Raw genomic sequence first — 22,153 nt, 5'->3', positions numbered from 1 at the left:
AGTCCGGGGAAGCGTATGTGCGTGCCAGGGGGCGTGTGCGGCTGCCAGTCCGGGGAAGCGTATGTGCGTGCCAGGGGGCGTGTGCGGCTGCCAGTCCGGGGGGGCGTATGGGCATACCAGGGGGCGTGTGCGGCTGCCAGTCCGGGAGGGCGTATGGGCATACCAGGGGCGTGTGCGGCTGCCAGTCCGGGGAAGCGTATGTGCGTGCCAGGGGGCGTGTGCGGCTGCCAGTCCGGGGGGGCGTATGGGCATACCAGGGGCGTGTGCGGCTGCCAGTCCGGGGGGGCGTATGGGCATACCAGGGGGCGTGTGCGGCTGCCAGTCCGGGGGGGCGTATGGGCATACCAGGGGCGTGTGCGGCTGCCAGTCCGGGGGGGCGTATGTGCATACCAGGGGGCGTGTGCGGCTGCCAGTCCGGGAGGGCGTATGGGCATACCAGGGGCATGTGCGGCTGCCAGTCCGGGGAAGCGTATGTGCGTGCCTGGGGGCGTGTGCGGCTGCCAGTCCGGGGGGGCGTATGGGCATACCAGGGGCGTGTGCGGCTGCCAGTCCGGGGGGGCGTATGGGCATACCAGGGGCGTGTGCGGCTGCCAGTCCGGGGGGGCGTATGGGCATACCAGGGGCGTGTGCGGCTGCCAGTCCGGGGGGGCGTATGGGCATACCAGGGGCGTGTGGCTGCCAGTCCGGGGGGGCGTATGGGCATACCAGGGGCGTGTGCGGCTGCCAGTCCGGGGGGGCGTATGGGCATACCAGGGGCGTGTGCGGCTGCCAGTCCGGGGGGGCGTATGGGCATACCAGGGGCGTGTGCGGCTGCCAGTCCGGGGGGGCGTATGGGCATACCAGGGGCGTGTGTGGCTGCCAGTCCGGGGGGGCGTATGGGCATACCAGGGGCGTGTGTGGCTGCCAGTCCGGGGGGGCGTATGGGCATACCAGGGGCGTGTGCGGCTGCCAGTCCGGGGGGGCGTATGGGCATACCAGGGGGCGTGTGCGGCTGCCAGTCCGGGGGGGCGTATGGGCATACTAGGGGGCGTGTGCGGCTGCCAGTCCGGGGAAGCGTATGGGCATACCAGGGGGCGTGTGCGGCTGCCAGTCCAGGGGGGCGTATGGGCATACCAGGGGCGTGTGCGGCTGCCAGTCCGGGGGGGCGTATGGGCATACCAGGGGCGTGTGCGGCTGCCAGTCCGGGGAAGCGTATGGGCATACCAGGGGCGTGTGCGGCTGCCAGTCCGGGGAAGCGTATGGGCATACCAGGGGCGTGTGCGGCTGCCAGTCCGGGGAAGCGTATGGGCATACCAGGGGCGTGTGCGGCTGCCAGTCCGGGGAAGCGAATGTGCGTGCCAGGGGCGTGTGCGGCTGCCAGTCCGGGGAAGCGTATGGGCATACCAGGGGCGTGTGCGGCTGCCAGTCCGGGGGGGCATATGTGCATACCAGGGGCGTGTGCGGCTGCCAGTCTGGGGGGCGTATGGGCATACCAGGGGCGTGTGCGGCTGCCAGTCCGGGGGGCGTATGGGCATACCAGGGGCGTGTGCGGCTGCCAGTCCGGGGGGGCGTATGTGCATACCAGGGGCGTGTGCGGCTGCCAGTCCGGGGGGCGTATGGGCATACCAGGGGCGTGTGCGGCTGCCAGTCCGGGGGGCGTATGGGCATACTAGGGGGCGTGTGCGGCTGCCAGTCCGGGGGGGCGTATGGGCATACTAGGGGGCGTGTGCGGCTGCCAGTCCGGGGAAGCGTATGGGCATACCAGGGGGCGTGTGCGGCTGCCAGTCCGGGGGGGCGTATGGGCATACCAGGGGCGTGTGCGGCTGCCAGTCCGGGGGGGCGTATGGGCATACCAGGGGCGTGTGCGGCTGCCAGTCCGGGGAAGCGTATGGGCATACCAGGGGCGTGTGCGGCTGCCAGTCTGGGGAAGCGTATGGGCATACCAGGGGCGTGTGCGGCTGCCAGTCCGGGGAAGCGTATGGGCATACCAGGGGCGTGTGCGGCTGCCAGTCTGGGGAAGCGAATGTGCGTGCCAGGGGCGTGTGCGGCTGCCAGTCCGGGGAAGCGTATGGGCATACCAGGGGCGTGTGCGGCTGCCAGTCCGGGGGGGCGTATGTGCATACCAGGGGCGTGTGCGGCTGCCAGTCCGGGGGGGCGTATGGGCATACCAGGGGGCGTGTGCGGCTGCCAGTCCGGGGGGCGTATGGGCATACCAGGGGCGTGTGCGGCTGCCAGTCCGGGGGGGCGTATGTGCATACCAGGGGCGTGTGCGGCTGCCAGTCCGGGGGGCGTATGGGCATACCAGGGGCGTGTGCGGCTGCCAGTCCGGGGGGCGTATGGGCATACCAGGGGCGTTTGCGGCTGCCAGTCCGGGGGGGCGTATGGGCATACTAGGGGGCGTGTGCGGCTGCCAGTCCGGGGAAGCGTATGGGCATACCAGGGGGCGTGTGCGGCTGCCAGTCCGGGGGGGCGTATGGGCATACCAGGGGCGTGTGCGGCTGCCAGTCCGGGGGGGCGTATGGGCATACCAGGGGCGTGTGCGGCTGCCAGTCCGGGGAAGCGTATGGGCATACCAGGGGCGTGTGCGGCTGCCAGTCCGGGGAAGCGTATGGGCATACCAGGGGCGTGTGCGGCTGCCAGTCCGGGGAAGCGTATGGGCATACCAGGGGCGTGTGCGGCTGCCAGTCCGGGGAAGCGAATGTGCGTGCCAGGGGCGTGTGCGGCTGCCAGTCCGGGGAAGCGTATGGGCATGCCAGGGGCGTGTGCGGCTGCCAGTCCGGGGGGGCGTATGTGCATACCAGGGGCGTGTGCGGCTGCCAGTCCGGGGGGCGTATGGGCATACCAGGGGCGTGTGCGGCTGCCAGTCCGGGGGGGCGTATGTGCATACCAGGGGCGTGTGCGGCTGCCAGTCCGGGGGGGCATATGTGCATACCAGGGGCGTGTGCGGCTGCCAGTCTGGGGGGCGTATGGGCATACCAGGGGCGTGTGCGGCTGCCAGTCCGGGGGGCGTATGGGCATACCAGGGGCGTGTGCGGCTGCCAGTCCGGGGGGGCGTATGTGCATACCAGGGGCGTGTGCGGCTGCCAGTCCGGGGGGCGTATGGGCATACCAGGGGCGTGTGCGGCTGCCAGTCCGGGGGGCGTATGGGCATACTAGGGGGCGTGTGCGGCTGCCAGTCCGGGGGGGCGTATGGGCATACTAGGGGGCGTGTGCGGCTGCCAGTCCGGGGGGGCGTATGGGCATACCAGGGGCGTGTGCGGCTGCCAGTCCGGGGGGGCGTATGGGCATACCAGGGGCGTGTGCGGCTGCCAGTCCGGGGAAGCGTATGGGCATACCAGGGGCGTGTGCGGCTGCCAGTCCGGGGAAGCGTATGGGCATACCAGGGGCGTGTGCGGCTGCCAGTCCGGGGAAGCGTATGGGCATACCAGGGGCGTGTGCGGCTGCCAGTCTGGGGAAGCGAATGTGCGTGCCAGGGGCGTGTGCGGCTGCCAGTCCGGGGAAGCGTATGGGCATACCAGGGGCGTGTGCGGCTGCCAGTCCGGGGGGGCGTATGTGCATACCAGGGGCGTGTGCGGCTGCCAGTCCGGGGGGCGTATGGGCATACCAGGGGCGTGTGCGGCTGCCAGTCCGGGGGGCGTATGGGCATACCAGGGGCGTGTGCGGCTGCCAGTCCGGGGGGGCGTATGTGCATACCAGGGGCGTGTGCGGCTGCCAGTCCGGGGGGCGTATGGGCATACCAGGGGCGTGTGCGGCTGCCAGTCCGGGGGGCGTATGGGCATACCAGGGGCGTTTGCGGCTGCCAGTCCGGGGGGGCGTATGGGCATACTAGGGGGCGTGTGCGGCTGCCAGTCCGGGGAAGCGTATGGGCATACCAGGGGGCGTGTGCGGCTGCCAGTCCGGGGGGGCGTATGGGCATACCAGGGGCGTGTGCGGCTGCCAGTCCGGGGGGGCGTATGGGCATACCAGGGGCGTGTGCGGCTGCCAGTCCGGGGAAGCGTATGGGCATACCAGGGGCGTGTGCGGCTGCCAGTCCGGGGAAGCGTATGGGCATACCAGGGGCGTGTGCGGCTGCCAGTCCGGGGAAGTGTATGGGCATACCAGGGGCGTGTGCGGCTGCCAGTCCGGGGAAGCGAATGTGCGTGCCAGGGGCGTGTGCGGCTGCCAGTCCGGGGAAGCGTATGGGCATACCAGGGGCGTGTGCGGCTGCCAGTCCGGGGGGGCGTATGTGCATACCAGGGGCGTGTGCGGCTGCCAGTCCGGGGGGCGTATGGGCATACCAGGGGCGTGTGCGGCTGCCAGTCCGGGGGGGCGTATGTGCATACCAGGGGCGTGTGCGGCTGCCAGTCCGGGGGGCGTATGGGCATACCAGGGGCGTGTGCGGCTGCCAGTCCGGGGGGCGTATGGGCATACCAGGGGCGTGTGCGGCTGCCAGTCCGGGGGGGCGTATGGGCATACCAGGGGCATGTGCGGCTGCCAGTCCGGGGGGGCGTATGGGCATACCAGGGGGCGTGTGCGGCTGCCAGTCCGGGGAAGCGTATGGGCATACCAGGGGCGTGTGCGGCTGCCAGTCCGGGGAAGCGTATGGGCATACCAGGGGCGTGTGCGGCTGCCAGTCCGGGGAAGCGAATGTGCGTGCCAGGGGCATGTGCGGCTGCCAGTCCGGGGGGGCGTATGGGCATACCAGGGGGCGTGTGCGGCTGCCAGTCCGGGGAAGCGTATGTGCGTGCCAGCGGGCGTGTGCGGCTGCCAGTCCGGGGGGGCGTATGGGCATACCAGGGGCGTGTGCGGCTGCCAGTCCGGGGGGGCGTATGGGCATACCAGGGGCGTGTGCGGCTGCCAGTCCGGGGGGGGTATGGGCGTACCAGGGGCGTGTGCGGCTGCCAGTCCGGGGGGGCGTATGGGCATACCAGGGGCGTGTGCGGCTGCCAGTCCGGGGCGTGTGCGTCTGCCCAGTCGTGCGGGTGCACATGTTGTGTTTGTGCAGGGCCCTCGGGACACGACTCACCTGACCGCGGGGGGAGGTGCCCAGGGAGCCGAGAGGGGCTCCGGATCAGAACGCTCCGCGCTGGGGGCACTGCCCTAGACCGTCGGGCCGCCCCCTGGGCTGGAACGCGGAGACGCGCCCGAGGAAAGAGACAGGCCAGGATGGGCAGGACACCGCGGCCGCTGCTCAGCCTGAGTGCAGGGCTGGCTGCGCCCTGGGGTCCGTCCTCCGCTTCCACCTAGTGATCCACGCGCAAGGGCAGACGTGGAGGTGCAAAGCTTGTGACGCTCGGGGCGGGGGGGCCCAGGCAGCCGGAGGAGCTGGGCGAGGGGATCCGGGCTGGGCCGTGGCCGGGAGATTCCGCCTGTTGGGAGCCAGAATCCCAGCTGGAGCAGTGGGACGGGGGCTAAATTAGCCACGACACACCAGGCGTCCGGGAGCCCTCGCGCCTCCCCCGAGCACACGCCCTGCTGGGGCAGTGGGTGCCACAAAGCAAATGTGGGGGACCTGTGGGGCAGGCGCCCGCCTCACGCTGCCTGGGAGGAGCCACACTAGAGGGGGGAAGGCAGTGGGGCCCCACCCGACGGGGGAAAGCCCGTGGCGCTGGCCTGCGAGGGGGAGGCGGCCGGCCAGTGGAGTCCTGGCGGGGGTGGAGAAGGGGAGCAGGGAAGTTCTCTCCTCCTTAGGACACAAGGACTGGGGGTGGCTCGCGGCAGGTTTCAAACGGGGCACAGGCAGGATTGCTTCAGGCAGTGCACAGGTACCTGTGGAACTCCTTGCCAAGGGATGTTCTGAAGTATAACAGGGCTCACCACAGCTGGAGGAGAACAGACCCTTCGGCCGGATGCAGCCTCCCCCCCCCCCCCCACTACAGCTCAGCCTGTTCTCTGTCATGGGAGGCAGGAGGGGAATGTGGGGCCCCCAGCCAGCAGGGTCGGGGGTGTCCCAGTTCCAGTCCCAGGCTGGGCTGGCCCAGAGAGGAGGGTGCGGGAGGGGGGCAGGGTGGGGCCGGGCTGGGGGAGCAGGGGAGAGTTCAGAGGGAGGCGGGTGATGGGGCCAGGGCCAATGGGAGGGCAGGGCCTGGGGTGATGGGTGGGGGCGGGGCAGGAGGGGCGAGGAGATGGAGTTTGGGAGGCCATGGGGGTGGAGGCTCCATCGGGCTAGGGGGTTCTGGGGGTGGAGCCCGAGGGTTGGGAGTGGGAGGCGATGGGGGATGGGCCTAGGAGAGACCTGGGGGGGTTGATGGGCGGGGCCGGGTCCAGGGAGGTGATGGGGGCGGGGACCGGGGGCCTTGGAGCGGGCGGTAGGCAGGGCTGGAGGGGGGACCCGGAGGGCTGGAAGGCCGGGCTGGGGGGAGATGGGGGGGCTGGGAGGCTGGGGGGGGGCAGGGACCGGGGACGGGCCTGGGGGGCAGGGCTGGGCGGTTGCGGGGCAGGGTTCGGGGGCAGGGACCGGGGGCGGGGCTGGGCGGTTGGGGAGCAGGGACCGGGGGCGGAGCGGTTGGGGGGCGGGAACCGGGGCTGGGCGGTTGGGGGGCAGGGACCGGGGGCGGCCCTGGGGGGCGGGGCTGGGCGGTTGGGGGGCGAGGACCGGGGCGGGGCGGGCCGTTTGGGGGGCGGGGACCGGGGGCGGAGCTGGGCGGCTGGGGGGTAGGAACCGGGGGCGGGCCTGGGGGGCGGGGCTGGGCGGTTGGGGGCAGGAACTGGGGGCGGGGCTGGGGGGCAGGAACCGGGGGCGGGCCTGGGGGGCGGGGCTGGGCGGTTGGGGGCAGGGAACGGGGGCGGGCCTGGGGGGCGGGGCTGGGCGGCTGGGGGGCAGGGACCGGGGGCGGGCCTGGGGGGCGGGGCTGGGCGGTTGGGGGCAGGAACTGGGGGCGGGGCTGGGGGGCAGGAACCGGGGGCGGGCCTGGGGGGCGGGGCTGGGCGGCTGGGGGGCAGGAGCTGGGGGCGGGGCGCTCTGCTCGGGTCGGAGCCGCGGCCCCGGTGCTGATGCTGCGCCCGGCCGGGCTGCTCGGGGAGGGAGATGCCGCCCGGCCCGACCGCCCCCCGGACGCCCCGCGCCTGAGCCGGGCCCGGGGCGATGGAGAAACTGGCCGCCGGGCTCGGCCACATCAGCTGGAGCTCGGGGGCGCTGCCCCTGGACGTGATCGTCAGCAGGTGCCGCCTGCCCGCGCTGGTGCGCCCGGGGCCAGGTGAGGGGGGGCGGGATCGGGGCCGCGGGGGGGGGCAGGAGCGGGATCGGGGCCGCGGGGGGGGGCAGGAGCGGGATCGGGGCCGCGGGGGGGGGGCAGGAGCGGGATCGGGGCCGCGGGGGGGGCAGGAGCGGGATCGGGGCCGCGGGGGGGGGCAGGAGCGGGATCGGGGCCGCGGGGGGGGGGCAGGAGCGGGATCCGAGCCGTGGGGGGGGGGCAGGAGCGGGATCCGAGCCGCGGGGGGGGGCAGGAGCGGGATCGGGGCCGCGGGGGGGGGCAGGAGCGGGATCCGAGCCGTGGGGGGGGGGCAGGAGCGGGATCCGAGCCGCGGGGGGGGGCAGGAGCGGGATCGGGGCCGCGGGGGGGGCAGGAGCGGGATCGGGGCCGCGGGGTCCGGGACGAAGTTCCTAGGAGTTCCCCGGGGACATGTACCGGGACCCTGCGGCCGGGCGCTGGGGGGGCGCTGGCGGCGGGGCCGGGCCGGGCCGGTGGTGCTGCCCAGGACGCTAAGGGCCGGGCCGGGGATGCAGCGCAGGCGCCCCAGGGCAGCCCCGCCCGCCCCCGAAAGCGGCGGGGCCTTGGCTCCCCCTGCGGCCCCGCTGCCCGCACAGGCCAGGGCCGGCGACCCCCTCCCCGCCACCGCAGCCTCCGAGTTCCCAGCTGGATGCGGGCGCTGGGCTCCGCGCCCCCCTCGTGCCCGTGGGTGTGTCAGTGCCGCATCCAGCCCGCCCGTGTGTTGGTGCAAGTGTGTGTCAGAGCCCGTGTGTGTCGGTGCAAGTGCGTGTGTCAGAGCCCGTGTGTGTCGGTGCAAGTGTGTGTCAGAGCCCGTGTGTGTCGGTGCAAGTGTGTGTGTCAGAGCCCGTGTGTGTCGGTGCAAGTGTGTGTCAGAGCCCGTGTGTGCTGGTGCAAGTGTGTGTCAGAGCCCGTGTGTGCTGGTGCAAGTGTGTGTCAGAGCCCGTGTGTGCTGGTGCAAGTGTGTGTCAGAGCCCGTGTGTGTCGGTGCAAGTGTGTGTGTCAGAGCCCGTGTGTGCCGGTGCAAGTGTGTGTCAGAGCCCGTGTGTGTCGGTGCAAGTGTGTGTGTCAGAGCCCGTGTGTGCCGGTGCAAGTGTGTGTGTCAGAGCCCGTGTGTGCTGGTGCAAGTGTGTGTGTCAGAGCCCGTGTGTGCTGGTGCAAGTGTGTGTGTCAGAGCCCGTGTGTGTCGGTGCAAGTGTGTGTCAGAGCCCGTGTGTGCCGGTGCAAGTGTGTGTGTCAGAGCCCGTGTGTGCTGGTGCAAGTGTGTGTCAGAGCCCGTGTGTGCTGGTGCAAGTGTGTGTCAGAGCCCGTGTGTGTCGGTGCAAGTGTGTGTGTCAGAGCCCGTGTGTGCTGGTGCAAGTGTGTGTCAGAGCCCGTGTGTGGCGGTGCAAGTGTGTGTGTCAGAGCCCGTGTGTGCCGGTGCAAGTGTGTGTCAGAGCCCGTGTGTGTCGGTGCAAGTGTGTGTGTCAGAGCCCGTGTGTGCCGGTGCAAGTGTGTGTGTCAGAGCCCGTGTGTGCCGGTGCAAGTGTGTGTGTCAGAGCCCGTGTGTGCTGGTGCAAGTGTGTGTGTCAGAGCCCGTGTGTGCCGGTGCAAGTGTGTGTCAGAGCCCGTGTGTGTCGGTGCAAGTGTGTGTGTCAGAGCCCGTGTGTGCTGGTGCAAGTGTGTGTCAGAGCCCGTGTGTGCTGGTGCAAGTGTGTGTCAGAGCCCGTGTGTGTCGGTGCAAGTGTGTGTGTCAGAGCCCGTGTGTGTCGGTGCAAGTGTGTGTCAGAGCCCGTGTGTGCTGGTGCAAGTGTGTGTGTCAGAGCCCGTGTGTGCTGGTGCAAGTGTGTGTCAGAGCCCGTGTGTGTCGGTGCAAGTGTGTGTGTCAGAGCCCGTGTGTGCTGGTGCAAGTGTGTGTCAGAGCCCGTGTGTGTCGGTGCAAGTGTGTGTGTCAGAGCCCGTGTGTGCCGGTGCAAGTGTGTGTCAGAGCCCGTGTGTGTCGGTGCAAGTGTGTGTGTCAGAGCCCGTGTGTGCCGGTGCAAGTGTGTGTGTCAGAGCCCGTGTGTGCCGGTGCAAGTGTGTGTGTCAGAGCCCGTGTGTGCTGGTGCAAGTGTGTGTGTCAGAGCCCGTGTGTGTCGGTGCAAGTGCGTGTGTCTATGCCCATGTGCCTGTGCATATTGGTGCACACATATGCCTGTGTGTGCTTGTGCCCATTTGTGTTGTTGCCTGTGCATGCTTGAACGTGTGTTATGTGTTGGGGCCTGTGTACCGGTGCATGCACAAGTGCGCCCATATGCCTTAGTGTGTGTTGGTGCCCGTATGTGCATGTGTGTCAGTACTCATGTGTATCAGTGCCTATGTGTGCCTGTGTGTTGGTGCCCGTGTGTGTTGGTACACAGGTGTGTGTGTTGGTGCCCATGCATATCGGTGCTCGTGTGTGCATGTGCACAGGTGTGTGTGTTGGTGCCCGTGTGTGTTGGTACACAGGTGTGTGTGTGTTGGTGCCCATGCATATCAGTGCTCGTGTGTGCATTTGCACAGGTGTGTGTGTTGGTGCCCATGCATATTGGTGCTCGTGTGTGCATGTGCACAGGTGTGTGTGTTGGTGCCCGTGTGTGTTGGTACACAGGTGTGTGTGTGTTGGTGCCCATGCATATCAGTGCTCGTGTGTGCATGTGCACAGGTGTGTGTGTTGGTGCCCATGCATATCGGTGCTTGTGTGTGCATGTGCACAGGTGTGTGTGTTGGTGCCCATGCATATCGGTGCTCGTGTGTGCATGTGCACAGGTGTGTGTGTGTTGGTGCCCATGCATATCGGTGCTCGTGTGTGCATGTACACAGGTGTGTGTGTTGGTGCCCGTGTGTGTTGGTACACAGGTGTGTGTGTTGGTGCCCATGGATATCGGTGCTCGTGTGTGCATTTGCACAGGTGTGTGTGTTGGTGCCCATGCATATCGGTGCTCGTGTGTGCATGTGCACAGGTGTGTGTGTTGGTGCCCGTGTGTGTTGGTACACAGGTGTGTGTGTGTTGGTGCCCATGCATATCGGTGCTCGTGTGTGCATGTGCACAGGTGTGTGTGTTGGTGCCCGTGTGTGTTGGTACACAGGTGTGTGTGTGTTGGTGCCCATGCATATCGGTGCTCGTGTGTGCATGTGCACAGGTGTGTGTGTTGGTGCCCATGCATATCGGTGCTCGTGTGTGCATGTACACAGGTGTGTGTGTTGGTGCCCGTGTGTGTTGGTACACAGGTGTGTGTGTTGGTGCCCATGGATATCGGTGCTCGTGTGTGCATTTGCACAGGTGTGTGTGTTGGTGCCCATGCATATCGGTGCTCGTGTGTGCATTTGCACAGGTGTGTGTGTTGGTGCCCATGCATATCGGTGCTCGTGTGTGCATTTGCACATGTGTGTGTGTTGGTGCCCATGCATATCGGTGCTCGTGTGTGCATGTGCACAGGTGTGTGTGTTGGTGCCCGTGTGTGTTGGTACACAGGTGTGTGTGTGTTGGTGCCCATGCATATCGGTGCTCGTGTGTGCATGTGCACAGGTGTGTGTGTTGGTGCGTGTCCCCATGTGCAGAAGGGCCCCAGGACAGGCAGCTTAGTGGAGCTCTGCACAGCGCAGATAATGTGCTTAGCGGGTTTTGTACAAAGCAGCATCGCTCACAATAAGGGGCATTTTCCCAGCTCCCTCCTCCTCCAGCCCGGGGGGAGGGGGTTGGGGGAGGGGAAGGGAGGGGCAGAGCGGGGGGGCAGCCCCTGCTTCCCCCTCGGCAGAGCACTTGGCTGCCAGGTTTTCGGTTGCCCTGCGACTGCCCTGCCACACGCAGCGCCGCAGAACGGCTCCGTGCCTTGTGTGGGCGGGGCCCAGCCGGCGATGAACAGCCCCCAGAGTGGGGGCAGAGGGGCGGGGCGGCCAGCCAGCGGTGTGGGGGAGAACACAGGCCAGGCTGCAGCCCAGCAAGAGCCCCCCGAGCCGTGGCCAGCGCCAGCCTGCGAGCCCCTTGCTCCATGCACCCTGGAGAGCAGGCCCAGGAGCAGTTGCCTGCTTGGGCTGCACCTGAGGGCCCAGGGGCTCCCCGGCTCCTGGCTGTGTGGGCCTGGCTCGGGGTCCCCCTGCCCGGGGGGGGCCTGGCTCGGGGTCCCCCTGCCCGGGGGAGCGTGGCTCGGGGTCCCCCTGCCCGGGGGAGCGTGGCTCGGGGGCTTGGGGTCCCCCTGCCCGGGGGCCTGGCTCATGGTCCCCCTGCCGGGGGGGGCCTGGCTCGGGGTCCCCCTGCCCGGGGGCCTGGCTTGGGGTCCCCCTGCCCGGGGGGAGCGTGGCTCGGGGTCCCCCTGCCCGGGGGGAGCGTGGCTCGGGGTCCCCCTGTCCGGGGGCCTGGCTCAGGGTCCCCCTGCCCGGGGGGGCCTGGCTCGGGGTCCCCGTGCCCGGGGGAGCGTGGCTCGGGGTCCCCCTGCCCGGGGGGAGCGTGGCTTGGGGTCCCCCTGCCTGGGGGCCTGGCTCGGGGTCCCCCTGCCTGGGGGAGCGTGGCTCGGGGTCCACCTGCCCGGGGGGAGCGTGGCTTGGGGTCCCCCTGCCTGGGGGCCTGGCTCGGGGTCCCCCTGCCTGGGGGAGCGTGGCTCGGGGTCCACCTGCCCGGGGGGAGCGTGGCTTGGGGTCCCCCTGCCTGGGGGCCTGGCTCGGGGTCCCCCTGCCTGGGGGGAGCGTGGCTCGGGGTCCCCCTGCCCGGGGGCCTGGCTCGGGGTCCCCCTGCCCGGGACGGCCTTTGGCAGCAGCCAGGGAAGCTGGGGAAGCGCGCTCCGAGGCGTGGCCGGGGGTTCCTTTCCACGCTCTGGCCCAGCACTGGGTGGTGGCCTCTCCCACCCGAGGGCTGGAGTCTGGGCAGTTTCTCAGTGATGGGGGAAGGGCCGGGGCTGGGGAGTCCCGGCGTGGGCCCAGGCTGCAGGGTCACACTTGAGAGGGAGCCGAGCCAGCCGCCCCCTGCCCCTTCTCTCTCCCCAGGCTCCGGGGAGCCGGGAGAGCCATGGCCAGTCTGGAGCACAGGAGCCGGGAGGGGCGGGAGAACGGGGCCGCTGGCTTGGGAAGGAGGCAGAGGGAGGTGACAGCAGGTGCAGGTTTCTAAAAGGGTGTCGCGGGGGGGGGCTGTTCCCCTGCCCTCTGAGCACAGGACAAGAAGCGAGGGCTTCAGCATCCCAGGCTGGCCGAGCCCTCAGGAGCCACCGAGCCCAGCGCCCGCCCGAGGCAGGACCAGCCCAACGGAGGGAGGTGGCGGGAAGCGCCGGCTTGGGCAGGGCGTAGTGCCCAGGGCAGCGCCGGAGCTGGCAGCTTTGGGGGATTTGCCTTAAAATCTACCTGCCCCAGGGACCCATCCCCTGGCCCTGGGCCCCGCCCGCCAAGCTCCCGCAGGCTCCCCCCGCGGACGGGCCCCTGCTGGCCCGAGCCTCGAGTCCCACGTCTGGCCCGGCACATCCCGCAGCCAGCGAGACACAAAGGGGCCGTCTCCGCGGCCCGGCCCGCCTGCCAGCGGCTGCCAAAGGCCGCTTGGATTTCAGCTCCTTGCAGCCTCGCAGCTTTTCCCTAGTAACTGTTGCTGAGGTTGGTAGAACAACATTCGGGGAGGCCCCCCCGCCCCGCCCCGCCCCGGCACAGGCTGCTGGGGAGCAAGGCCCGGGCCTCCCAGAGGCTGTTCCAAGAGGCGCGTCAGGAGGCATGGACCAGAAAGCAAAGGGCTCTGAGCGGTGCAGAGGCTGGGGGGCGGAGGGGGGCGGAGCAGCGCCGGGTCCCTGGGCGGGGGGTGGAGGGCGGCAGAGGGGGGTGGAGGGGGTAGGAGCAGCGCCGGGTCCCCGGGAGGGGGGTGGAGGGGGGCGGAGGGGGTAGGAGCAGCGCCGGGTCCCCGGGAGGGGGGTGGAGGGGGGCGGAGGGGGTAGGAGCAGCGCCGGGTCCCTGGGCGGGGGGTGGAGGGCGGCAGAGGGGGGTGGAGGGGGTAGGAGCAGCGCCGGGTCCCTGGGGGGGGCGGAGGGGGTAGGAGCAGTGCCGGGTCCCTGGGCAGGGGGCGGACGGGGGTGGAGGGGGGCGGAGGGGGTAGGAGCAGCGCCAGGTCCCTGGGGGGGGCGGAGGGGGTAGGAGCAGTGCCGGGTCCCTGGGCAGGGGGCGGAGGAGGGTGGAGGGGGGCGGAGGGGGTAGGAGCAGCGCCGGGTCCCCGGGAGGGGGGCGGAGGGGGTAGGAGCAGCGCCGGGTCCCTGGGGGGGGGCGGAGGGGGTAGGAGCAGCGCCGGGTCCCTGGGGGGGGCGGAGGGGGTAGGAGCAGCGCCGGGTCCCTGGGGGGAGCGGAGGGGGTAGGAGCAGCGCCGGGTCCCCGGGAGGAGGGCGGAGGGGGTAGGAGCAGCGCCGGGTCCCTGGGGGGGGCGGAGGGGGTAGGAGCAGCGCCGGGTCCCCGGGAGGGGGGCGGAGGGGGGTGGAGCAGCGCCGGGTCCCCGGGAGGGGGGTGGAGGGGGTAGGAGCAGCGCCTGGTCCCTGGGGGGGGCGGAGGGGGTAGGAGCAGCGCCTGGTCCCTGGGGGGGGCGGAGGGGGTAGGAGCAGCGCCGGGTCCCTGGGGGGGGCGGAGGGGGTAGGAGCAGCGCCTGGTCCCTGGGGGGGGCGGAGGGGGTAGGAGCAGCGCCGGGTCCCCGGGAGGAGGGCGGAGGGGGGCGGAGGGGTAGGAGCAGCGCCGGGTCCCCGGGAGGGGGTGGAGGGGGGTGGAGGGGTAGGAGCAGCGCCGGGTCCCCGGGAGGGGGCGGAGGGGTCGGAGCAGCGCCGGGTCCCCGGGAGGGGGCGGAGGGGGGCGGAGGGGTAGGAGCAGCGCCGGGTCCCTGGGAGGGGGCGGAGGGGGGCGGAGGGGTAGGAGCAGCGCCGGGTCCCCGGGAGGGGGCGGAGGGGGGCGGAGGGGTAGGAGCAGCGCCGGGTCCCCGGGAGGGGGCGGAGGGGGGCGGAGGGGGTGGGAGCAGCGCCAGGTCCCTGGGAGGAGGGCGGAGGGGTAGGAGGGGTAGGAGCAGCGCCGGGTCCCCGGGAGGGGGCGGAGGGGGGCGGAGGGGTAGGAGCAGCGCCGGGTCCCCGGGAGGGGGTGGAGGGGTAGGAGCAGCGCCGGGTCCCCGGGAGGGGGCGGAGGGGGGCGGAGGGGTAGGAGCAGCGCCGGGTCCCCGGGAGGGGGCGGAGGGGTAGGAGCAGCGCCGGGTCCCCGGGAGGGGGGCGGAGGGGTAGGAGCAGCGCCGGGTCCCCGGGAGGGGGGCGGAGGGGTAGGAGCAGCGCCGGGTCCCTGGGAGGAGGGCGGAGGGGGGCGGAGGGGTAGGAGCTGCGCCGGGTCCCTGGGGGGGGGCGGAGGGGGTAGGAGCAGCGCCGGGTCCCTGGGAGGAGGGCGGAGGGGGGCGGAGGGGTAGGAGCAGCGCCGGGTCCCCGGGAGGGGGCGGAGGGGGGCGGAGCAGCGCCGGGTCCCCAGGCTCCATTTCAGGCCAGGATAAATGCCTGTGAGGCGCTGAGGCCAGGCCCGGAGGGATGGGGATGGGCAGACACCTGAGCTCAGCTTTGGGCCCAAGGGGGGGGTGGCTATGGCAGCACCGTGCAACCGCTCAGCGCACAACAGAGCGGGGAGCGAAGGTGCAATTTTCAGGGTGTGCAGCGCGGTCCCCGGCGTCACCTCGCACGAGGGCAGTGCATGTGCACGCGCGTGTGAGTGTGCAAAGCCGCCGGGACACGTTTCCCAGGCCCCCTGGGTTTCCAGTGGCCTCCCCAAGTCCCTGCTTTGGACTCTGAGCTTTTCCACCCACTGGGCTTGGGGCCTGCGCGTGGGCTGGACAAACAACTGCAGAAAACCACGTCTCCCGCCACGGCCGCGCTGAGCGCAGAGCCCCGGTGCGGCACTAGGGGGCGCTGTCCCCTCGGCGTCCGTGCTGCCCCCATGCGCTGTGCGTTGCCGGGGGGGCTCTCCAGGGGGCGCTGTTCCCAGCTGGCACAGGGGTGCTGCCCCCATGTGCTGTGCGTTGCCGGGGGGGCTCTCCAGGGGCGCTGTTCCCAGCTGGCACAGGGGTGCTGCCCCCATGCGCTGTGCGTTGCCGGGGGGCTCTCCAGGGGGCGCTGTTCCCAGCTGGCACAGGGGTGCTGCCCCCCATGCGCTGTGCGTTGCGGGGGGCTCTCCAGGGGGCGCTGTTCCCAGCTGGCACAGGGGTGCTGCCCCCATGCGCTGTGCGTTGCGGGGGGCTCTCCAGGGGGCGCTGTTCCCAGCTGGCACAGGGGTGCTGCCCCCATGCGCTGTGCGTTGCCGGGGGCTCTCCAGGGGGCGCTGTTCCCAGCTGGCACAGGGGTGCTGCGCCCATGCGCTGTGCGTTGCGGGGGGCTCTCCAGGGGGCGCTGTTCCCAGCTGGCACAGGGGTGCTGCCCCCATGCGCTGTGCGTTACCGGGGGGGCTCTCCAGGGGGCGCTGTTCCCAGCTGGCACAGGGGTGCTGCGCCCATGCGCTGTGCGTTGCGGGGGGCTCTCCAGGGGGCGCTGTTCCCAGCTGGCACAGGGGTGCTGCCCCCATGCGCTGTGCGTTGCCGGGGGGCTCTCCAGGGGGCGCTGTTCCCAGCTGGCACAGGGGTGCTGCCCCCATGCGCTGTGCGTTGCCGGGGGGGCTCTCCAGGGGGCGCTGTTCCCAGCTGGCACAGGGGTGCTGCCCCCATGCGCTGTGCGTTGCGGGGGGCTCTCCAGGGGGCGCTGTTCCCAGCTGGCACAGGGGTGCTGCCCCCCATGCGCTGTGCGTTGCGGGGGGCTCTCCAGGGGGCGCTGTTCCCAGCTGGCACAGGGGTGCTGCCCCCATGCGCTGTGCGTTGCGGGGGGCTCTCCAGGGGGCGCTGTTCCCAGCTGGCACAGGGGTGCTGCCCCCATGCGCTGTGCGTTGCCGGGGGGCTCTCCAGGGGGCGCTGTTCCCAGCTGGCACAGGGGTGCTGCCCCCATGCGCTGTGCGTTGCGGGGGGGCTCTCCAGGGGGCGCTGTTCCCAGCTGGCACAGGGGTGCTGCCCCCATGCGCTGTGCGTTGCCGGGGGGCTCTCCAGGGGGCGTTGTTCCCAGCTGGCACAGGGGTGCTGCCCCCATGCGCTGTGCGTTGCGGGGGGCTCTCCAGGTGGCGCTGTTCCCAGCTGGCACAGGGGTGCTGCCCCCATGCGCTGTGCGTTGCCGGGGGGCTCTCCAGGGGGCGCTGTTCCCAGCTGGCACAGGGGTGCTGCCCCCATGCGCTGTGCGTTGCCGGGGGGGCTCTCCAGGGGGCGCTGTTCCCAGCAGGCACAGGGGTGCTGCCCCCCATGCGCTGTGCGTTGCGGGGGGCTCTCCAGGGGGCGCTGTTCCCAGCTGGCACAGGGGTGCTGCCCCCATGCGCTGTGCGTTGCGGGGGGCTCTCCAGGGGGCGCTGTTCCCAGCTGGCACAGGGGTGCTGCCCCCATGCGCTGTGCGTTGCCGGGGGGGCTCTCCAGGGGGCGCTGTTCCCAGCTGGCACAGGGGTGCTGCCCCCATGCGCTGTGCGTTGCCGGGGGGGCTCTCCAGGGGGCGCTGTTCCCAGCTGGCACAGGGGTGCTGCCCCCATGCGCTGTGCGTTGCCGGGGGAGCTCTCCAGGGGGCGCTGTTCCCAGCTGGCACAGGGGTGCTGCCCCCCATGCGCTGTGCGTTGCCGGGGGGGCTCTCCAGGGGGCGCTGTTCCCAGCTGGCACAGGGGTGCTGCCCCCATGCGCTGTGCGTTGCCGGGGGGGCTCTCCAGGGGGCGCTGTTCCCAGCTGGCACAGGGGTGCTGCCCCCATGCGCTGTGCGTTGCCGGGGGGGCTCTCCAGGGGGCGCTGTTCCCAGCTGGCACAGGGGTGCTGCCCCCATGCGCTGTGCGTTGCCGGGGGGCTCTCCAGGGGGCGCTGTTCCCAGCTGGCACAGGGGTGCTGCCCCCATGCGCTGTGCGTTACCGGGGGGGCTCTCCAGGGGGCGCTGTTCCCAGCTGGCACAGGGGTGCTGCCCCCATGCGCTGTGCGTTGCCGGGGGGGCTCTCCAGGGGGCGCTGTTCCCAGCTGGCACAGGGGTGCTGCCCCCATGCGCTGTGTGTTGCCGGGGGTGCTCTCCAGGGGGCACTGTTCCCAGCTGGCACAGGGGTGCTGCCCCCATGCGCTGTGCGTTGCCGGGGGGGCTCTCCAGGGGGCGCTGTTCCCAGCTGGCACAGGGGTGCTGCCCCCCATGCGCTGTGCGTTGCCGGGGGGGCTCTCCAGGGGGCGCTGTTCCCAGCAGGCACAGGGGTGCTGCCCCCCATGCACTGTGCGTTGCCGGGGGGGCTCTCCAGGGGGCGCTGTTCCCAGCTGGCACAGGGGTGCTGCCCCCATGCGCTGTGCGTTGCGGGGGGCTCTCCAGGGGGCGCTGTTCCCAGCTGGCACAGGGGTGCTGCCCCCATGCGCTGTGCGTTGCGGGGGGCTCTCCAGGGGGCGCTGTTCCCAGCTGGCACAGGCTGGCTGGCCCCGCGCTGGGGCTGCCGAGAGCCGTGGGGTCCCGGGGGCGGGGTTCCGGGGGGGGTCCCGGGGGCGGGGTCACGGGGGGAGTCCCGGGGGCGGGGCCCCGGGGGCGGGATTGGGTGTCACTAACGGTCTCGCTCCAGCTGGGCTTTGCCGTGGCGCTTCGGCTATTTAACCCGAACAAAGGCGTTGCCAGGGCAACTGGCCACTCTTGGCAGCTGAGAGCAGCTCATCCCTGGGGGCAGCCGGGGGGGTCCCCGAAGCAGCCGTGTGTCAGGGGCATCGCCAGGCGGTGTGGGGGAGGGGAGCCCGCTCTCGGCCCACGGCCCCGGCTCCCCCGGCAGCTCGCAGGAGTCAGGAATCCGCCTGGGCGCAGGGCACGGTCCCAGGGGCGTGGCGAGGTGTGGGGGGAAGGGCTGGTGCTCGTAGCCCAGCCTGCCCCTGCCCCTGCCCCTGCCCCTGCCTCCCGTGCTGCCAGGGAGCCGGTCTCCCTAAGCCGGGTGCATGGTGGGACCAGCCCGGATTCTCCCTTGGAATCCCGGCGGGAGGCGCAGAGTTCGGGGCGGCCCCTTCCCAGCCGCTGCTGCCGGGTGACAGCAACACACGGCAAAGGAAAGGGAGGGTCACGGCGTGGCTCGGAGAGCAGGGGCTGCGCCAGGCACGAGAGATCTTCCCACCTTCCTCTTTCCAGCGTGCAGCGCTCTCCCGGGGGGGAGGGGCATTCTCCCCACTTTACAGTTGGGGAAACTGAGGCAAGGAGCAGCAAAATGGCTTGGGCGGGCTCACCCAGAGAGGCCCAATTGGCGCCGGCTGTGCACATATTCCAGGGGATGCAACAGTCGCTCCCCAGCTGAGAAACGAGATTGCGGGGAGCAGCCCAGCGACGCCCCAGTGAGGGTCCTGGAATCCCAGAACTGCCAGGGATGAGAGGCATCGAGTCCAGGCCCTGCCCGCCGGGTGGGACCCAGCATCGTCTAGAGCGTCCCGACAGGTGTGTCCAACCTGCTCTGAAATAGCCCCAGACACGGAGATTCCACAACCCCCCGGGGCAATTGATTCCCGCGTTTCACACCCCTGACAGGAACTTTTTCCTACTGTCCAACCTGAACCTCCCTCGCGGCAGGTTAAGCCCATTGCTGCTTGTTCTATCCCCAGAGGCCAAGGGGAACAATTTCCCCTCCCCCATGATACTCTTTTAGATACCTGAAAACTGCTCTCATGATACTTACACTCACACGTGTGTGTGAGCGTGTAAGTGTGTGTGTGCATGTGTGCAAGTGTAAGTGTCTGTGAGTGTGTGTGAGCATGTGAGTGTGTGTGTATGAGAGTGTAAGCATGTGTGCGAATGAGTGTGTGCATGTGTGCAAGTGTAAGTGTCTGTGAGTGTGTGTGAGCATGTGAGTGTGTGTGTATGAGAGTGTAAGCATGTGTGCGAATGAGTGTGTGCAAGTGTAAGTATCTGTGAGTGTGTGTGAGCGTGTGTGTGTATGAGAGTGTAAGCGTGTGTGTGTATGCAAGCATGTGAGTGTTTGTGAATGAGTGTGTGCAAGTGTGTGAGTGTGTAAGCCTGTGAGTGTAAGCATGTGTGATGGCGCATTGGGGGTCCCCCGTCTCCTGCACCCCTGTAATGGCACGAACAGACTCCCCCAGCCAGTAGAATAGAGGTGGTTTATTGTTTCTCCAGGATACAGCACAGGACAGATGTCACCAGGCTACAGGGCAGGCCTAGGATGCCTCAGCCCCCTTGATATGGGGGGGGTCTCGGCTTCTAACCCCCCCAGCCTGTTGCTGAGGCTGCTTCCTCCATGCTCCCAGACAGAAACTAACTCACTCTCCTCCAGCCCTGCCCCCCAGCCAGGGCAGCATCCCCCTCCCTTTGTCCCTCTCCATGGGGGGTAGCTGGTCAGACCGGTTGAGAGATCCCTTTGCATAATGACCCATCCCTGTCCTTCTGGGCTGTGGGACCGGCGGCAGCCAGTGGGGTTACCACAGACCCATAGAAACCAGCAAGTTCCCCCCCACCACGTCACAGCATGTGAGTGAGCGTGCGAGTGTAAGTGTGTGTAAGTGTGAGAGCATGTAAGTGTGCGAGTGTGAGCATGAGAGTATAAGCGTGTGTGTGCAAGCATGTGTGAGTGTGTGAATGAGTGTGTGCAAGTGTATGAGTGTGTAAGCATTTGAGTGAGTGTGGGTGGAAGTGAGAGAGCATGTAAGCAAGTGAGTGTGTGTGTGTATGAGTGTGTTGGCGCGTCGGGGTTCCCCCGTCTCCTGCACCCCCCGTAGTGGCACGAACAGACTCCCCCAGCCAGTAGAACAGAGGGAGTTTATTGCCTCTCCAGGACACAGCACAGATGGAATCTGGTTCCAGGGCAGGCCTAGGATGCCTCAGACCCCTTGAGATGGGGGAGCCTGGGCCCCTAAATCCCAGCCCGTTGCCCAGGCTGCTTCCTCCATGATTCCAGACAGAAACTAAAACTCTCCCCCAGCCAGGTGCTGGTCTCCCCCCTCCCCCCTTTGTCTCTCCCTGGGCGGCTGAGTCTGGGTGTCCAGGTTAATCCACCTTTGGGAGAGTCAGTGAGAATCTCCCCTCCCAGCGCAGGGGACCCGGGGCACAGAGCAGATACCCCCCCACTACGGCAGGAGTATGAGAGTGTAAACGTGTGTGTGTGTGTAAGAGCATGTAAGCGTGTCAGTGTGTGAACATGTGTAAGCGTGTGTGTGAGAACATGTAAGTGTGAGTAAGTGTGTGTGAGTGTGTAAACTTGTGTAAGTGGGTGAGTGAGAGTGTAAGCATGCATACGTGTGTGAGCATGTAAGCGTGTCAGTGTGTGAGTGTGTAAGTGTGTGAGCGTGTGTGAGTGTAAATGTGTTAGCATATAAGGTGTCAGTGTGTGTGAGTGTGAGTGTGTGTGTGTGAGTGAGCGTAAACGTGTGTGTGCGTGTGTGTGAGAGTGTAAACGTGTGTGTGTGCGTAAGTGAGTGTGTGAGTGAGAGTGTAAACGTGTGTGTGCGTGAGTGAGTGTAAGCGTACGTAGGTGTGTGAGCATGTAAGCGTGTGAGTGTGTAAGTGTGTGAGCGTGTGTGAGTGTAAATGTGTTAGCATATAAGGTGTCAGTGTGTGAGTGAGTGTGAGTGTGTGTGTGAGTGAGCGTAAACGTGTGTGTGCGTGTGTGTGAGTGTAAATGTGTGTGTGTGCGTGAGTGAGTGTAAGCGTACGTAGGTGTGTGAGCATGTAAGCGTGTGAGTGTGTAAGTGTGTGAGCGTGTGTGAGTGTAAATGTGTTAGCATATAAGGTGTCAGTGTGTGAGTGAGTGTGAGTGTGTGTGTGAGTGAGTGTAAACGTGTGTGTGCGTGTGTGTGAGTGTAAATGTGTGTGTGTGCGTGAGTGAGTGTGAGTGAGAGTGTAAACGTGTGTGTGCGTGAGTGAGTGTAAGCGTACGTAGGTGTGTGAGCATGCAAGCGTGTGAGTGTGTAAGGAGTGAGAGCGAGCGAGAGCGCACAAGCCCTGAACTCGTGGCCAGGGCCCTGTGTCTGCAGACAGGCTCTCCTCTGAGTCCCTCACCATCCAGGCTTCGGCTGGGAGCCACGGGGGCGGGGGAGCAGGCCGGGGGCACTGAGCACAGGCTGCGGCTGGAAGGGGGCCCACTGCCCACCGGCTGGCCTGTGTGGGGCGGGGCGGGGGCAGGGCAAAGCAGGGCTGGGCCTTGGCTGTGGAGGGGACAGGCCCAGGATGGGAGGCGCTGACTGCCCGGTGTCTGGGCTGCCCGGTCTGTCCCTGGGCACCCCCCTGCGGCGGTGTCCGGGCTCGGTGCTCCTGGCGGGCAGGGCGATGGGCCGGCTCCGGCAGCCTGGCCTCCCCCCGAGCGGGCCCAGCAAACCCAGTGCGGCGCCAGCAGGGCTCTGGCCTGCTCGCCACCCTCCCGAGACGGGGGCCCAGCCTGGGGCCGCGGACAGCTAGCGACCCGCCTGCTCGGAGCAGCCCGTCCCAGCCCGTGGCCGGCCTCTCTCAGGGCCCTTCGCCCCGGCCCGCCGGCCGGAACATTTCGCCAGAACCACCCGGGGAAACTGAGGCTCAGTGAGGGGCCACCCAGGCAGGCAGTGCTGAGGTTGGACCCAGGGGTCCTGTGCTCAAACCGCCGCGGCGTCCTGCCGAGACCCTGCTGCGTCTACATGTGGGGCTGAGGTTGGGAGGCAGAGTCTGGGGCTGTGCCCTGTGAGCCCTCCCAGTGGGCCTTGCTGGGTGCAAGAGCAGAGCCCAGGGCTTTCTGGGACACTCTGCCACGGAGCTCAGGGCTCGTGGTGTGGGAGGTGCAGGGCGCTGGGGAAAGGGACCAGGCCGGTGCAGGTGCCGGGAGAGAGGGAGAGGGGCCAGGCTGGTGCAGGTGCCGGGGGAGAGGGAGAGGGGCCAGGCCGGTGCAGGTGCCGGGAGAGAGGGAGAGGGGCCAGGCCGGTGCAGGTGCCGGGGGAGAGGGAAAGGGGCCAGGCTGGTGCAGGTGCCGGGAGAGAGGGAAAGGGGCCAGGCTGGTGC

General features: G+C 69.3%; 1 protein-coding gene across 1 annotated transcript in view; it reads left to right on the top strand.

The window, feature by feature from the left end:
* The first annotated feature begins 6,897 nt into the window (after positions 1-6,897).
* The window catches only part of GAREM2 (GRB2 associated regulator of MAPK1 subtype 2), an 89,993-nt gene continuing 74,737 nt past the window's right edge, over positions 6,898-22,153 (top strand). The window contains exon 1 of the mRNA XM_089776941.1: positions 6,898-7,154. Within this exon, the coding sequence (XP_089633067.1) occupies positions 7,043-7,154 (112 nt within the window). The 5' untranslated portion in view covers positions 6,898-7,042. The remainder of the gene's footprint in view (positions 7,155-22,153) is intronic.

This window comes from Pelodiscus sinensis, chromosome 3, assembly GCF_052426305.1.
Source record: "Pelodiscus sinensis isolate ZL-2025 chromosome 3, ASM5242630v1, whole genome shotgun sequence".
NCBI classification, from domain to species: Eukaryota; Metazoa; Chordata; order Testudines; family Trionychidae; genus Pelodiscus; species Pelodiscus sinensis.
The sequence above is the reverse complement of the archived record's forward strand: the minus strand, read 5'-3'. Positions and strand labels throughout refer to the sequence as shown.